Below are 18,109 nucleotides of genomic sequence, written 5' to 3' on the forward strand. Positions count from 1 at the left end.
AACAAGTGACTTCTTGCATGTGACTCATTCCCACAAATAGTTTGTCATTCTTCAAGTGAAAACCACCAGGTGCAACATTCAAGCTCAACAATTCACACCTTGGATAAAGATAAGTGAAGGTCACAGGATGGAGACTTTAACATGTATGAACGTGGATATGATAAGATCATAGAAATACATTTGTGTGGGTCAGTCAGCTAGTAAAATAAGCCCTCTCACCTCACAGCAAGAGGGCTGTGGGTTTGAACCTGTGGGTTGGCCCTTTCCTCAGTTTGTGAAGTTACCATGTGACCTGTGCCTGTGTGTGCACACCGATCTTCTCCAGACGCATGCATTAAGTTAACTGACAATTCTAAATTAGCCATAGTTGTGAATGTGAGTGTGGATGGTTGTCTGGCTCTGTATGTTAACCCTGCAGCTGGAGACCAGATGTCCCTCTTTAAGTAGGACTACACAGGATATTTTTCTGTCCCACATCTTGAGGCAATGTCCACATTTTGACTGGCTATGGCTGTGTCCAATGATATGTACAGTGAAAGTCACAAGATACCAAAAAGGCACAGAGTCAAAGTTACACTGTAAATTTTGGTGAATGTGATGGAAACAGGAGAAAATGTGGTGTGAAGTGACACAGTATGTGTGTCATAATTTGCTAAAAATGGCTAAAAGGTCTGCTGTAGGTCAAAAAAAGGATGCTGAAACCAGACAGAACACCAGCAGAAATAACAGAGTATATAAAGACTGTTGCATGAGACCACAGGTGATTTATTCTGTTTACTTAGCGAGAGTTGGAAAGGTTTCATTAAAATATAACATATTTGACTGCATTGTTGATCTGGTTATAGTCTAACGTTCAGTCTAATGTTAATGTTTTTGTCTCTCCAGAAACTGCAGCAAGCCTGCATTCAGCATCCTAAACACAATGTGTGACAAACCGCACTGCTGAGCTGAGAAGTTGTATCTAAATGTATCTGCCACTTATAAAAACTAACTCCATTTACACTGACTCCTCTTTTTTAGTGTTGCATGCTCGAATAGTGCAATTGCAACTTTCACACCTGCACCATGAACAGATTACAGGAAAGCGATGTCACACAATGCAAACCTGCTGCACACAAAAATATAACTTGCTCATTATGAAGTTTTAGTCTCATATGCCTATAAGATTTAATCACGTATTTATTGAAGGTCCCGCCTCTCACCCTGTAACAGCCCGGACGGGCTAAAGCCCAACCATGACCTGAATTGGATAAATAGAAGAAGATGGATTGATGGATGAATGGAGCTCTCAAGAAATTACTACTAGAAAAGCTGCTGAAGATGCTGAAGCGACTGCTTCAGCATCTAAGTTGTTGGTTCCTGTTTGGTGTTAGTTATATGCCAACCTCCAGTTTGGTGTTTTTTGGTTATTTTTAGTCTCTTCGGTGTTTCCCTTCTGTTATCCTACCCTGTGTTTTGTGCATTTATATCATCGTTCCTCTTATTGGCCACAAGATGGCAATCTAGCTCCATATTTATGAGTATGTGAGCTCTAAAATGCATAATGTCTGAGACTGCCGTGACAATTGCTGACCGCCGGGGCCACTATTTCCTGTTTGTGTGCGTGTGTTAACACTAATAAAGCTGCATTTCTGAGGCTGAGCGGTCTTTGATCAGAAGAATTGCAAATTTTAACACTTTGATGTGAGCTTGCCACACTAGTGTCAAAAGTGGGATTTAAGATTAGCCCAAGAACTAGAAAGAGCCACTGAGCAGAACGTTTGTCGTCTGGAAAACTGAAGCAGATGAAGCAGCCAGTGATGGTTCGAGATTGTCAGCCCATCCTGGCTCTATGGCTCACTTGTGGAGAGGAGGATAATTTTGCTGAATACAACAAATCCATAGTGTATCGTCACCTTCCAAAATAAAAAAATAAAAGTAAAACAAACCCACCTCTACTGGCCCACATCCCCAGTTCAGGGCAGCCTGCAGCAACGTCCAAAACACCACCCAGGCTGCCAAAGTATTGCGGGCTAAACAACAAGACACCACCCATCGAGGCAATCTACAACAACCAGACAATGCTGTGCGCTGTCCAGGTGAGGTGCTTATTAGGCAACATCTCAGTACAGATTTCATATTTTAAACATTGTAGTTTTGAAACTTTCACCTGAGCCTGCAGGTGATGAATGAAGTAGGGTAATGAAAGAACAAAGTAGCCAGTAGGCACCAAGACAGGTCTTTGTGCCAGGGGACAGTGTCTGGATGTGCTGCCCTGTATGCATGAAGGTGTATCAGCAGGGGCGGATCTAGAGAAATTTTCTTAGGGTGGCAAAGAAATCACATGGGGTGGCAAAATCAAAGCCTTTTTTTTCACAAACACACATTCAAATGCAATAAGTATACACGTTTTTCATATAAATATCATCTATAACTTAATTATTTTCTGTAGCCCACATAATTAAACACTTTAGTTACATAAAACATGTAACTTTATGTACTGTATAGCCTGTATAATAAATAAATATGTAGCCCAATAAGTATAAAATCCAGAAAGCTACACATCTACATACACAAATCTAACTTAAGTTTCACTGTTTTTTGTTAGAAAAAAAATCTAATTGTTCCATGCTTAAATTACACAAAATGTCAGAAATCTGCACTGTCATGAACAAAGATCTGTGTTGAAGTCCAATCTTTCAACGCGGGCTGAAAGACTCAGCCTGGCTGCAGCTTGTTGCTATGTCAGCTTACATCAGTCATGTGATTTGGAGGTGCAGCGAGTCCGTGGACCCCCGAGGGTTAATAACACTCACCTTTATTCCATTTCCAGAGTGCAACGACCAACCACCTGTGTGAAATCTGAAATCCCCATGGTGGTGTTCAAAATGTGCTGTGGCACAATCATAAGCATCTTGCTACTGAAAACTAGAAAAAAGATGGTCTGTGATATGGGCTGAACCATTTGTTAATGGTGGAGGGGGGAACACTATGCAATATATTCAGTTTTAGCATTTATATTCACTGTTGACTGTAACTACGCTCAAAGTGCTAATGCTATCTTATTTTAATAAACAACACTGTCATATGCAAAACTATGGTGGCACTTGGGGTGGCAAGAGATCATTTTAGGGTGGCACTTGCCACCCCATGCCACCCTTCTAGATCCGCCCCTGTGTATCAGGCACGCATGGCGAGCTGTGGGTGTATGGTGGTATTGTACCAGGACAGGATTTCACCATATTACCCCCTCACCCCTTCCTATACACACCCCAAAAACCTACCCTGTGCAACAGTTGAGTTGAGTTGAGTATTGTGACACCACCAAGGAAGCTGTGCACGCCTCTCGGTCATGTTACAGCCACCAGAGCTGGACACAGAGCTGGCCGCTCTGAGTTAATTAAGCTCGTGTTAAACTGGTGGAAGGTTCCTCACTGAAATCTGTCACCTAAAGTTAAGAATAAACTGGCAGCATTTAGGTTTTTTCCTCTTCCTCTTTTTTCTTCTTTCTTTCTGCTTTTCAATTTTCATTCTTGTTCCTAGCTGCCATTAACTTAAACAGAACTATGAATGCCACTTGAACTGTAAGAGGCACGAGTGGGGTCCTTTCAGGGAGGCCAGGTCTCTGCTCTCAGACACCTGCTGGCACTAGTCTGGGCCCCAAGCATCTGTGTGGTGGTTGACCACAATCTTAGGCTCAGTCTCTGTCTCTCTCTCACTCACAGACTCTCTCTCCTCTGTCATGCTGTCACGCATTTCCTGCACTCACATACAGAGGTTAAGTGTCAGTGGCGAGAGAGGACCGGTCTTACCTCCAGAGAAAACACGTGGAAATCAAGGGACAAGGAAAAAAGTGGAAGGAAAATGGAAAACTATGTCACTGCACTCACTTTTGGGATTTTCATGCTCAGTAAGAGACATTTCTTTGCTTGGTGGCTAATTAACTCTGCTGGTGCCCTTTTATTTAAAAAAAAAGGAAGAAAAGAAAAAGTGATGTATTTTGAAAATATTTTTTATGTTATGTTTATAGTCAACGGGATTTAGGAAGATCTTTTATAAAAAATAAGTGCTATCTTTTGCAACTATCGTTATCACTGCGCATTATTTACCTGCTCTGATACATCTTTATCAGTTCATTTTGCTATTGTAGCTAAACAAGTGCTAAACAGTTTAAGTACTCACAGTCATTTTTGGTAAATAACTGCAACAGTGTTGGGCAGGCGATCGTTTGACAAGAAGCCAAATATTAATCCCCGTTTTGAAGTCTGCCAATTTAATATTTCATTTTTGTCTGTGGGTGGACTTTTTAAAAAAATTTATTTAAACAAATAATAGTGCATTTAACATCCAACTGATTTGTAACTTTTCAACTGCCTGTGCTAATGCTGTGAATCTGAATGGAAGAAGTTTGTGAGTGTCACCGACTGAAAAAATGCTTTTTAAAAAAAGGTGATTTTTGAGTGAAACAGAGGTTTTGGTTGGTATGTTGGATTAAGCCGAATTGAAAAGTCAATCAAAGAGATTGAAAATAAATGTCTCTCAGTCTCTGTCCTGTTCAGCCTCTCATTAGCCCGAGTGAACTGTACTCCCACTAAGACCAGTTAGCCAACATGAGTTGACATGGTCCCATTAGCCTGCTGAGAAGTGATGGCCCGGCCATAAAGATGAGCTGTGTTATTATGATCAGGCTCGGCCAGATTCCTGGTTTCCTGGTTTTCTCCACAGGGACAAACCAGGACCTGTTCACTGGTATACCTGAATATATGCTCTATAGGAACTGTCCCATTACACATCACATTAGTACTCTGGGAGAGGAGGAAGTCTCTTTAATGTACTTCCCCTTTTACTGTGACCACCAGACTTTCATTTTCCTATCCTGTAATGAGCCATAAAGCGTCTGCACTTTTTTCCTTTTTAACGGTTTCTGTTTTGATATTTTTGTCAGCACCTTTTAAAAAAAAGGTGCTGCAATTTTGGGATTTGTGTTCGTTCGTTGTTGCAAATCCATCAATTACAAACAAGTGGACACTTAAAACATCTGTTGAAGGTGAAGTTCAGAAACCCTGAGTGGACTGTTGGAGCTGCATCTGAGTTCTTTGACCTGGTATTGCAAATGTGTGAATTTTCTTCACTTTCAAATTGTGTTTTAAAATACGTTGAATTAAATCGGAAAGATGTTGGTGGTTGGTCACATGATAGTAACATGTCAACCATCCCTAATGTGAAGATAAAGACAGCTTAAACTGTAGACTACTGCTGACAGACGGTGAAGTGAAACAAACTGTGGCTTTTATGAAGTTTTGTCACTTATGAAACAGAAAACATTCAGCAGGCTGCACATCGTGCTTTTTCTTGACGTTGTGGCCAGATTACTGGTTTAAGTTTAAAAATAGAAGATATCTTCTTGCTCTGTAAAAATGCTTCCTCGTTTGTAGACCTCTCAATTGCTGACTGCTAAAGCTTAATAATTTCTAATATTAATAATAATAATAATACGTTTTATTTGAGGGCACCTTTCTAAAACCCAAGGTCACGCACAAAGAGAAAAAGACATCAATAAAACATCAGATTAAAATAGATTCTAATAAATTAAAAATATAAAAAACAGCAAAATACAACCACAAACAACAAATAATTTAAAAAAAACAACAAAAAAAACAAGATTTGACAGCAAGTAAAATTTGTATTAAAGCAAGTTTGCAATTTCTGAAACCTGTTACATAAAGTCTGTAGATGTAAGAGTATTTTTTATTCTGGGGAAACCTGGATGAGTACACTGGTCTCCTACATCAAGCACTCCACGAACGCCATCGCCACTGCCAAACTAAAAACCCTGGCTGATGAGGAGATTTGCCTGCACAGGATGAGCCCAGAAAGTCATCAGCACAGTGCTCTCCTCTTCTTAGAGGAGCTCTACAGGTCTCACTGCCACAGTAAAGCATCCTGGAGGACGCATTTCACCCAGCACCTCACCTGCTTCAAGTGTTACCTCAGCAAGGTGGCGCGTGAGACAAAGGCCTGTTTATTGTGCCAGTGCCAAAACAGCTATTTCTGCTATTGAGCCTTGTTTGGTGTCTCTTTTGTTGTGGAAAAATGTGGAAGAACCACAACAGCCTGGCTGCTCCTCCTCATGCTGGTCTGGATGCCAGGTGTGGTCACACACTGACCAAGCTGGGCTTCAAGTCAGCCAGTGTGGCTTTCAGTACACCTGACTGTCCATGATTAAAACATTGAACATCAGTGTCATTGTCAAACATGTCATTACCTTATTCAAGCTGCTACAGGCCCAGCAAACGTCAATATGACCTCAATAGTCTGTTGTACTGAGGGGCAAATGTATATAAATACAGCGTATTCTTCATGTAAATCCTATTTTTGCTTCATATACAGAAGGATTTTCTTTCATCTTAGAGGTTTCAGAGTCCAACTCAGCCTCCACACATCATTTTTTCTGTTATAGACTTTTAATCTTTTAAAATGTTTTCTGTGTCCTTCAAGGTGGGTGCTCGGCCCGTGTGGTGACGGTGCCTCCTGGTCCATTAATCCGGGTGGAGGGCCAGCCAGTCTCCATCAGATGTGATGTCAAAGAATACACAGGACCTAGTGAGCAGGTCATTCCCCAACACACACACACACACACACACACCAGTCTTAGTTAGTGAATTCACTAAATATAGTTAGTGAATTATTATTATTTTATTTCTTCCTCAAACTGTTGAACATTGTCTACATTGTCGAACGTGCCTCAAAAATGAACTAATAGTGGATTTGTTGTGAGCTTATTTTCAGTTATAGAAGTCAAGAATGTCATGTGTGAGACTTTGGTCCCTCACATACATTTTTATTATTATTATTATTATTATTGTTTTGTTTTTTTTAGAAAACATATGCTCCTCTGCTTCAAGTCTGAATGTTGCTAAAAGTTTGCCCTAATATCACACTCACATCGTCTTTGTTCCTCTCTTTTCCTGCAGGATTTTGAGTGGAATATGTTAAAGGACGCTAAAGGGCAGAAGACAAAGATAATCTCCTCTTTCGACTCTCGCTACTCTGACCAGACTTACAGCAAGCGCGTGGCGTCCGGCGACATATCGGTGGTACGTTTCCATGACAACGAGGCGGAGCTGAAGATTGCTGAGGTGAAGTTGACGGATGCTGGCTTCTACGAGTGTCAAACACCGAGCACCGACTACGTCATCAGAGGAAATTATATGGCTCAGGTCCAACTCACTGGTATGAAAGCGTGTGTATATTTAACCATTCTGACCTGTTAATAAAGAGGTTTAAATCCTGAACAAATGTTAAATTTAACAAATGTCTGATCAAAAAAGTAAAAACCTTTAAATCCAGGCACTCATACAGTACATATCTAAGCATGCTAGCTGTCTTTGGAAACCATCAATTATTTCTATTTGCACATAATAATAAAAAACAAAAAATGTTACTGTAAAGTATCATATACCAATATTATTTGAAGAACTGACTGGATTTTTGAGCCATAGTACAAACCTCTGCTGTGCAATGATGTACTTTACCTTGTAACACTCAAACCATGTAAAATCAAGTTAAAACTGAGGAGATAGCTTCCAGTTTATACACAGTATAAAAGCATTGTCAAGCGTTTGAGCTGTCCCTATAGAAACTGACTTAATGCTCACAAAGGGGGTTTCCCCTCAGCCTCAACCGGTGGCTGCAGATGGCGGCCGCTCCCTGAGCCTGGTTCTACCCGAAGTTTCCTCCTATTAAGAGAGTTTTTGCTTCACATCATTACTATTCATAAGGGATCATCTGTTAGAGCCCTTATACTGCTGGGTCTTTACTTTGCATTATAAAGCAAATGTTGTTGTGATTTAGCACAAATGGTGCAGGTATCTGGTTGCATAATCCACCAGAACTAATACAAAGCAATATCCACGTGCACTCCAGTGACCGATAAGGTCCAGGCCCATGTGCTCAAATGGGACATCCATTAATGGTAAAGGGCACAAAGGCCCTTTTTGTATGACTGGCTGGTTAACCAACTGACACTCTGGGCAGGGCGAGCGCTATTGGTGCACATCTGCCCGGCCAATAAAATTGAGCCATTATTCAATCTAGTTTTGTCATACCCAATGTGACCGGCCATTGGGTTGTAATGAACCACCTGGAAAATCATTTCCCGGCGGCTTCAAGGCACCAACAACTGGATGTGTTCCTCCTCTGTGCGAGTGTCGCATCTCACTCGATGCAATCTGTCCCTAATCGATACAAAATGCAGAAATGTCAGCGCTGCTTCAGAGTGCACCATCTGACCATCAATTCTTCTCACCTGGTCGAAGGCTGAGTGTAGGGTGTCAGCACAAGACAGCTCCAGTAGAAAATCTTCTGTGGAGTGAATTCCGGGGCTTTCTCCTTCTCCTTCCCAGAGCTGATGTCGGATGATCCCGTATCACCGCTTAGCGCAGGGCAGACCCGGCCGTCAATGCACCCGGACACATGCCCTATTAATCTACTGAACCCGGTCCAATCTGGCGTGCGTCAGGCGTGAACTAACCGCAGTCTTCAGTCTATGCATTTTCCCCTTATATCTAAGGGATATTTGTGAATGTCCCCATGCACACACTTCACCGTCACTCTGCCTCCAGCAATGCCCCTGTGCAAACCAGGGTTTGGTGGACCAGGGTTTGCATACAGCCCGAATCTACCAGAGCCTGGTTTGTACCCCGTTGCCACCTTACCGGTACTTGGCACGTCTTTCCTGAACCGGGGGAGGGCTGCCCCCAGTATGTTGGGTGTGGTGTCCGTAGCGGCCATGATCTGAAGAAAACCAAGAGGTGAAGGGGTTAGTGGGTGTGAACTACCTCTGCTCTGCAGCCACGGGGCAGACAGGTGGTGGCAGGCCTGAGGGCCTCCTTTGTGGGGCCGGGACTGGTCCAGAAAGGACGCCCGCGCTGGATGAAGCCACCTGGGCTTCATCCGACAACAGCGGGAGCAGCCAGAAAACCTATTCCTCAGCCGGCCACCAGGATGCCTCCACCATTGCCTGGAACGCCTCCAGGAAGGCTTTTTTGAAACACAAAATTAAAAAATGAAATCCTAAAGTTGTGGATGTTAGACTTCAGAGGGTCCCTCACAAGGCCCCTTGGGAAAATTGACTACAACCCTGCTGTAGAGGCTATCTTGGCACGTGCTACTTTATAAAGTCAATATTTTTACTACTAGTTTTTTTTCTTTTTATAACATTGTTTGTGTGTGAAAATGTTTTTTTGTTTTGTTTTCCCGTCAGTCATTCCTAACACGCTCAAGGTCTCCCCTAAGATCCCGCCCCCTGTCATCGTTGAGGGAAGTGACCTAACTCTCTCCTGCAACGTCACCCGGGAGCTCATCCACCCCACCTACCTGTCTGTCACCTGGTCGGTGAAGAAGGGGACGACGTCAGAGGAGATTCTGACGTTTGGTCCTCAGGGGGATGTGGTCACGGGGTCCAGGTTTGCCCAGCGTTATGCAGAAGGAGGCATCCGATTGGTCCCTGGCAGGAATGGAGTGTTTGAACTGGTGATTTCGAAAATGACGACGTCCGATGAAGGAAGTTATGAATGCAAAGGGATGGAGTGGACATATGAAAGAGGAAGAAATTGGATAAAAATCGTGGAGAGTACCAAAATAATGGGAACCGTTGCAGTTACTCCTACAAGTAAGAGGACACATGTATGAAGCACTGGTTCCACCATTAAAGGCACCATTGCTGCTTTTCTGTTTGAATTAACATTTTCAGACCAATTCTACCAAATTATATCAATACTGGTAATATTACAATTACTATATATTGGAAATAAGCTTCATCACAATTATACACGACCTGCTTGAATGAATTATGATAATGTTTTGGGGGCTTTTTTTCACCTGTCCTGTTTGGTTCTTTTGCCATCAGAATTATTGTCTAAAGGCAAAGAAAGTTGCCCAACGGATTTACTTTACCATAGCTAGGACCTAGCTCGAGTATTTTTTCAGGTAATTCTCAGTGTTTCGAAACACTTCAGTCTTTATTTTTTGACACTTGGACCTGGAATTTTGCATTTTTGTTATGTTTGGTTTTTTTTCCCTGCAATTTGAGATGGTCACAAGGTCAGTCATGCCCCAGACCCAATTAATTTATTTCAGCAGTAATAATATACAGCAGGAAAAAGTCATATACACCAGTCTCCCTTTAACATTTCTTCAGATTTTGCTCATGCTTGTGCTTTGTTTAACCATTGACTCTGACCTCCACAGAGCCGGTAATCTTACACGACTCCACACCGTGTTACATCGTGAGCAGCTTCCTGAGCCTTTATTGTCTCATCATCACCAGTATGTTCATCAGAGAGGAGGTGGGTCCTGTTTCTCCTTTAGTGCTGAAAGGATTCTGAGTGAATTCTGGTATTTAAAGGAGGAAAGACAGTCAGACTGGGTGTTATTGATCACTTCCAAACCTACGCAACATTTTACCACATATTTATTTAACTTCCTCTTCCCCCATAATTTGTTGTCCCCCATTAGTCTGACAAGACTATGTTGGTAATAAATCTAATAAACTTGAGCACAATAAAGAGGAAGACTCCCTACAATGAGTTGAAGCATGAACTTATTTATGTTATTTTTCTCTCTCTTTTTTTGCCATATTTTTCTAGTAAACTGTATCTGACAGCATATTAAAGCTGTAAATTCTGTTGGTGTGCCACCCAATATTTTTAATGGTTGATTCCGGTTTTGCTTGTTTTTAGCGTTGAGTTGTCTCTGAATCGGGACTTTTGGCTTTGACTTGTTCAGTGTGGTTTTACTTTTAATCCTATGAGCTGACTTGACTTGAAACTTGCATCGACAGAGAGATGTTGTTGGTCACAGTAACACTCCAGTAAACAGCTAAACTGTTTTTGACTAAACATATTTCACATTTTTCTGTAGTTCTTCAGCAACAAAGTAAAGACAAACCAGGACGTCCACAGAGTAAGTCACAATGAAACCCAAGCAGTAATCTGTGTGTTTGCTGTAGCTTGTTTGTTACTGCCTGTGCTCACAGATCTTCGGAGTAAATATGTGTACTCTACAACTAATCTGTAAGTAACTGTTAATGAGGATAATGGTGTAGACTGAAATGTGTTCTTGTGTTCAGGAACTGGAAGCTCTGGATACTGCTAATTTGTCCCTGCAGACAAGACCATGAGACCCCAAAGGAAGAAGAGTAGGTTTGCTGTTCTTGTACAACCTGATGTGATTGAAGTATTGAAGTAACAGGATGAAATATCACAACAAAATTCTTAATTATGTGTCTTTGTTGCTCTGTTTTTTTTTTAATTCCAAAGAAGTGAGCTTTATGTTTCAGTACCGCCTTTATTGTGATGTACCATCCTGCAGCAGGGATATTATTAAGAGGACTTTTACCAGTTTTCAGGTTCTCTTAAGGTTTTTTGGTTCCTTGGGTCTTAACTCTGTGGATTAGTTAAGATTGTGATGAAGAATTGAAGGAGCTCTCAGTTTATCAAAGGTTGAAAGAAACACAAAAAACACAGAACTGATTTTTTAAGCAACTCTAATGATTACACAGTAAGAAACCATATTAACAGAACTATCATAAAGGATCCCTATAATGCAACATCTGTTTCCAGGTTAGTATTGGAGTGACTGTAACCCTAATTCAGATAGATTCATAGATAAATTCTTTATTGATCCTACAAAGCACACACTATAACATATTAAATTATCCTCTCCCAATCACGTCTGTCATTTTATACTTTATAATTGAATGTATCCGTAAGTGGATTTAGGGCTTTAAGTATCAATGATAACATGAGTAAGATTTATGTATTTGTCAAATATAACATTTACGAGAAGCTGAAACTATTCCAGAATATTAACAACGATAATTATACGTAAATATTACATGTTAAAAAATATATTTTATTTCTAATCAATAGTTTGTGTACTCATCAAAGCTGCAGTTAGTCAGTAATTAATGAATTGATTAGCTGACTGAGAGAAGGTTAATTGGCCACTTTTTAATAACCTGCAAATCATTTGTGTTCAATTTTCAAAAGTAAAAATTTCAATGAGATTTTTCTGGTTCTCATGTTTCTTTTGTTAAATTTAAACTGTCTGAAATGTTTAATTTTTAAGATGTTATCATTAGTTCTGGACACAGTAACAGTCATTAAATGCTTTGTATACCAGAAGATGAACTGTTTCGGTTTCATGTTTCATATAAAGTGTTTTTTAATTATACCTGAACACACTTTTAATCACTTGTGAGCTCGCAGATCAATAATTTATCAGCGACGTGGGTGTTTAGTTTTTCATTACCGAATTGTAGGAATGAATTTGACTTGTGGAATTCAGCTGAGAGGGGCTGACTTTGACTTTGTTGAGGGGGCTTAAGGGTCAGAGACAGGCAGACACGCAGCCCCAACACAGAGTCTGCAGTTTTATCTGTTTTTAATATTTAATATCCAAAGTTTGTCCAATTTGAGAAACATCTTTCAAATCTGTGTGAAATTTCTTAAACCTGCAGAGGAGCAAGATTTAGTAAATGAACACGGCATGTGAATAAATTTGATGACTTTATGGAACTTTTGGAGGCAGAATAACAAACATTAAAAAAAAAAATTTAAATGCTATACGCATTTTATAACTGTAAGTAAAAATAAGGACATTAGCAATGATTAAAAACTCTTTAAACAGTTTAAAAGTTGTTTCTTTTACTTTATTTTATATAATTAATTTTTTAATGATTAATTTATTTCATATTCAACATTTTGAGCATGAATTTTTTGCAGCTTTTAACATTTTGAAAACAAATGCTGCAGCTTTAAGTTTTTATATTGTTTTTTATAATTTGTTTGTTTACACTTCTCAAAGTTCTTTGACCTGTCATGTTAGATGGTGCTTTAATCAAGTTAATTTGTTCCTGTATGAATGTTTGCTTCATTATTATTATCTGTAAAACTGAGTCTTTGTTATTGTTTTTGGGTTTTTTTGTTTCCAGATATGAAATCTGTGATTATAAAACTCAGTCTGTTTTGCAGATCAGCAAACAGAAGCAGATTTTGGACATTTCTGCCACCTAATGAATTTAAGGTGAAATACATCAGGGGGAAAAAAAGCTACTCAATTTTATCTTGATATAAGGAATTATGAATATGGGAAATATAAGGAATTATATGAAGGGTAGATATGAATATGGGAATCGTTGCTTGATTAAGTGATTTAAAGGAATATCTGCATCTACCTTTGAATGAGTTTCTTTAATGGTCTTTAAATAAAAGAAATAAAAGGTTATCTTTAGAATGAAATAAAGATTATTTTTTAAGGTGTGAAATTATTTAAAAACTGTTACGGAAAATTTAAAAAACCACAGTTAAAGTAATTAAAGATTAAACGATTTATCACAATTATTCTATCTGTGAGATTAAATACAACACATATTAGTGAATGTTTTTGTTTGTTTCTCAATTTGGGGGGTTGGATATTCAGTATTTGTAAAACTGCTTAAACCGTGAAGAAGAACAAAATGTGTCTAAAACAAAGTGGACTTGTCTTTAAAACTGGAAACATATCAAGTGTGCCTGTGTGTGTGTGTGTGTGTGTGTGTGTGTGTGTGTGTGTGTGTGTGTGTGTGTGTTTTTCATGTAGGTATTATTTAGATTCATTGTAGCCCATCTCCTTGAAGCAGGTTCACCACGTACATCAACAGAAAACCACACCGGGTGCCGCCGCTTTCAAAGAGCAGGAAACTGAGGCTACAGTTTACACAGAAGGTCCATCCTGGTACTAGGAAGGTGTAGTTTAATAGAAAAACTCTGTTACAGGAAATTGTTTTGTTTTTTTGTTTTCTTCCTGTCAGAGCGAGGGAGGGAGGATGATTTAGATTCTTCTGTAGCTCATAATCAACAGCTAATAATTTATTTGTTTGTTTAAGGAATACACCATTAATTACCATTAATAAACTTTTTTTAATGACAACATTTAAGAGGGTCAGACCAAGTTTAACTGCACATTTAAATCTCTGAGATATTTCATCTAAGAAAAAGAAGTGCAGTTTTAAAAGCACGTCTTACTTTTTTCCACATGCAAGAAATGTTGTTGCAATAAATGAAAAAAGTGTCAGCAGGACTGTTTGGGGGCTTAGATTGTATAAAATAAATACAATTAAATCTTTCTTAAATACTTAGATGTTTCAATGTTCACAGTGGAGGGATATATTAGCAGGAAAACCTGTAAAATGAAAAAATATGGTTAAAAGTCCAAAATTTCTGAGCTCCTTCACATTTTCAAAGGCGATCCAGTGGCCAGATTGGAGTCTTTGCCAGGCCAATTCTGGCCCGTGGGCCTAATGTTTGACAGCCCTGCCTTAACCCCTACATTTAGGAGATACTCTTTTATTCTTTGGGGTCTGTTTGGCTGGAAGGATTTAGCTACAATTCCCAAAATGTTCCAGGAGGGGACACGTTGTCACTCTTCCAATGAAAAGCAAAAAAAAAAAAAAAAAGTCAGCTAGATGCATGAAGGCAGCTAGCTGGTAGAAATCCATGTAAACAATCCTGGATCAAAAACAATGTGCTCTCCAGTGTTGGAGAAGCCTTACGCATGACATTTGTTAGCATGTACACACTGAGCTTTGGTGTGTAACAGAATGTAAGCAGAAAAAAGCCCCAGAATATACTTGGAGTTCTGTAATACTCTGTAAGACCAAACGAGTGCACAGGGGATCAGCTGCTGTGTACACAGCCTGCCTCGCACGCTGAAGACACTGTTCAAAGTGAAAAACAACAGAAAAACAAGAGAGACTTTGTTCCAGTGAGATCAGCTGTCACGTCTATGAGCTCTCATGCCACACTTGAATTTGACCTCTTTGTGCAGGTGGCATGGAGCTCTGCTGGTCTGCACCGTCGCCTCACAGCAAGAAGATCCTGGGTTTGAATCCATGAGCCAGCTGGAGCCTTCTCCCTGCACCTGGGTGGCCTCTATACAGATACAAACACATGTATCAGTGGGTGATTTAAAGCTGTGTGAATGTGGGCGTGGCTGGCTGCCTTTCACTCTGTGTTAGCCCTGTGATAGGTAAGAGGAACAGTGTACCCTCTCCCCCACCCTGTAAAGTGTCCACACTGCATTCTTAAGACAATATCTACCCGCAGACATGCAAGCGTCCACCATAACCAGCTCTGAGGCAAGTCATGTGGCAGTGGGTGTGTACAGGAGTGTGTTTCAGTGAAATACGCACACATTCTTTCACAGGGAAACACATAACAGTAAGGGTACTGGCTGGGATGTCATGGGTGGCCATTAACTGTGGTTAACTGTGGTACCTGATAATATCCTAGCAGGGTAAAACCTTCACCTTCAGATCATCTACAGTCCCTGGATTTGGTTTTATTTTCCAGTTATGTTTCCCTGTTTTCGTCTCTCTGTATGTGTTTCTATCAGTGTTCCTCTCCGTGACCAGAAGGTGGTGTTCTAGCTCCATATTTTCTGAATGAGTGACTTCATACGGTCTAAAACGAATCATAACTGAGGTTGCTGGTCAGAATAACAGTCAGTGAAACGAGAGGTGGTGCCAAGACTCCATGACCTAGTTAATAACTGATAGTAGTGGTGCAATAACATCAACCTGCGTGTGTGCGTATGTGTCAGATTGAACAGATGTTGTGCGACAACAGAGTCTCCGGTGTTGGACCACATACAGTAGCAGGCTGCAGATGCACACTTTAAAATTAGAAAGCACCAACGCAGATGACCTACGAACTCTTAACCTTTGACCCCAAGGTTGCAAAACCAAAGTCCTCACCTCCTCTTGGCCCCCTGCTTCTTTCTCTGTCTCCTTGCTAGTGGAGAGGCTGACTGAGCTGTGAACTTTGCCCTGCCCAGTGGCTTTGTGTAAGCACACAGCATGGGCTTGGCCACAGGACTGTAACTGACAACTGGGATGTGTCAGCGCTGGTGAAAGGGCAGGCCGCAGGCAAAATGAAAATGGGAGAAATGTTAGCATGCAAACAAGGCGGCAGGCGTATTGGAAGGGAAGTACATAGATTTTTGCGGATTCTTTTAGCCTCCAAATATATGAGGTTTGTGCATGGAACCGACTATAATGACTATATTGCTTATATAATAGTAAAAATAACAATAGATTGCCTTTAGAAGACCTGAGGAATCATGTTAACAGTAGAAGTCTCAGCCCCACCTTCCTTTTACGCTTCTCCTGTGGCCTGTGCCATAAATTCCTAGGTGCCCCCCCACCCCGACCTTTCTCTGTACTCCTAATTTACTGGCCCTTTATCACTGCCGATTTTCAAATGTTTATAGTAATTTTCCAAATAAGCTTTATTATTATTATTATTATTATTATTATTATTATTATTATTATTATTATTATTGTCATAAAGCATCCTGGGTATCAAAGTATCAATTTCAACACATCATGAAAGCAACATTACTGTAGAGAGAAATCAATCAAATGTATCAATTATTATACACAAGGAGCTGCTGCATTAGCCTGGGCTGGTAGGTCGATATTAAAGGATAATCGCTGGAGATTTATTTGCTGTAATTGAAGCTCTGTGATGGAGAAATCCATCATATCACCACTGGACTGTGCCCGACGTGTAACAGACTGCGATCTTCGCCATTAAAACTTGTGGCACAGCAAGAATGATGTGGGAATCTCTCTCTCCACCTGGGACCTCCCTGTTTCCCTCCACCCCTCCTCCAGACCGTCACCTAACTTCCGGCCACTCTCTCTCTCTCTCTCTCACCTCTATCAGCCTCACCCCCCTCGCTATGTAGCTCGTCCCAGTTCCCACACACAGAGACACACATTACACCGGTTCAGTGTAAGTGTCATGTAAACGCTCTCCCCCCGGACCCGGACTTTCGGCTCGCTGGATCAGAAACCGTGGTGTGTGCATCCGTTTTGCCTAGCGGCTCCGCCCGGTGTGCGGTGCGGACTGACTGCACACATCTGAGAGTTTTATTGGATTGCCCGACAGCGGCGGGAGAGGACTGGTCTTACCCCCAACGCGGGACAAAGAAAGCGGGGGGAAATTAAGGAAAAAGGATAAGAGTGGAATAAGAGAGGAGGGAACATGGATAAGTGTCTTTTCGCGTTCGCTTTCGGGCTTTTGATGCTCGGTAAGAGACATTTCTTTGCTTGACTATATTGATGGCCAATTAACTCCGATAGATGTCGGCATTCTCTGGTCGCGAGAAGCCAGTGTTGTACTCCGTTTTGAAATCTGACAATTTAATATATTTCGGTTGTCTATCAGCGAACATCCATTTTAAAACATAATTTTAACCATTTTCCGCATATTTAACACCACCTATATAATTCGGCATACAGCCAACCCATCAACTATCACTTATTTTTAATGGATTTGTAACTTTGCAACTGGCTCCCGCTGCTAGTGCTGTGGATTTGGATGGAATAAGTTTGCGAGGGCAGCAAGCTAGCCTCCTTAAAAAGTTGAAATTTCAGTGAAACAAAAGTGTCAGTTGGTGTATTGGGTTAAGCCGAATCGAAAAGTCAATCCAAAAGATTGAAAATAAAGGACCGAGTAGTTATCTGAGACGCGGCTGGGTGTGACTGATAGAGTTACGTAAAAATGTATTGTTTTTAAATGGAGTTCGTCACGGTAAAAAATTTGCACCTACTTCCTCCATAAAAACATTTTTTTTCAGTGTCAACCTTCTCATACAGGTGTGTTAAGCGAACGTTTTGTAGTCATTTCCACCAGTGATAATTTATTTAGTGTGTATTTTTTTTTTAAATTACATTTAAATAGAATAAAGTATTCTATTTAAAGGTAGAGCTTAGGGGGGGAAAAAGGACAAATAAGGAAAAAATTCAAGTTTCGGGTGTTCTTCTGTCTCTGTTTCTGTCCTGTTCAGCCTCTCATTAGCCTAGCAAACTGTGCTCCCATTAAGACCAATTAGCCAACATGAGTTGACATGGTCCCATTAGCCTGCTGAGAAGTCACGGCCCGGCCATAATGATGAGCTGTATTATTATAATCACATCAGACTGGTCTGAGCCAAAGTGCCAAGCCAGACCAAGCCGGTGTTAGGCTGGTTTTCTCCACAGGGACAAACCAGGGCCTGTTCACTGGCATACCTGGATACT

The 18,109-nt window shown here is 40.6% G+C and overlaps 2 protein-coding genes across 3 annotated transcripts in view; both read left to right on the forward strand.

The window, feature by feature from the left end:
* Positions 1 to 3,598: 3,598 nt before the first annotated feature.
* On the forward strand, positions 3,599 to 13,251 carry LOC146492188 (immunoglobulin superfamily member 8-like). Its single transcript, XM_085149994.1, has 7 exons — positions 3,599 to 3,889; positions 6,478 to 6,590; positions 6,954 to 7,212; positions 9,245 to 9,652; positions 10,231 to 10,328; positions 10,903 to 10,944; positions 11,111 to 13,251. Exons 1-7 carry the CDS (start codon positions 3,844 to 3,846, stop codon positions 11,159 to 11,161), a joined length of 1,017 nt encoding a protein of 338 aa, XP_085006120.1. The 5' UTR covers positions 3,599 to 3,843; the 3' UTR covers positions 11,162 to 13,251.
* A 3,467-nt stretch (positions 13,252 to 16,718) lies between these two features.
* Positions 16,719 to 18,109, forward strand: part of ptgfrnb (prostaglandin F2 receptor inhibitor b) — a 91,671-nt gene continuing 90,280 nt past the window's right edge. The window contains exon 1 of one of the 2 annotated variants that reach the window (XR_014872183.1): positions 16,719 to 17,118. Coding sequence is in view for 1 of the 2 variants with exons in the window: in XM_085149991.1 (XP_085006117.1) it covers positions 17,073 to 17,118 (46 nt within the window). In the remaining variant the exon portion in view is untranslated. The remainder of the gene's footprint in view (positions 17,119 to 18,109) is intronic. The other variant, XM_085149991.1, reaches the window with a different exon arrangement.

This window comes from Neolamprologus multifasciatus, chromosome 23 (assembly GCF_963576455.1).
Source record: "Neolamprologus multifasciatus chromosome 23, fNeoMul1.2, whole genome shotgun sequence".
Taxonomy (NCBI): Eukaryota; Metazoa; Chordata; class Actinopteri; order Cichliformes; family Cichlidae; genus Neolamprologus; species Neolamprologus multifasciatus.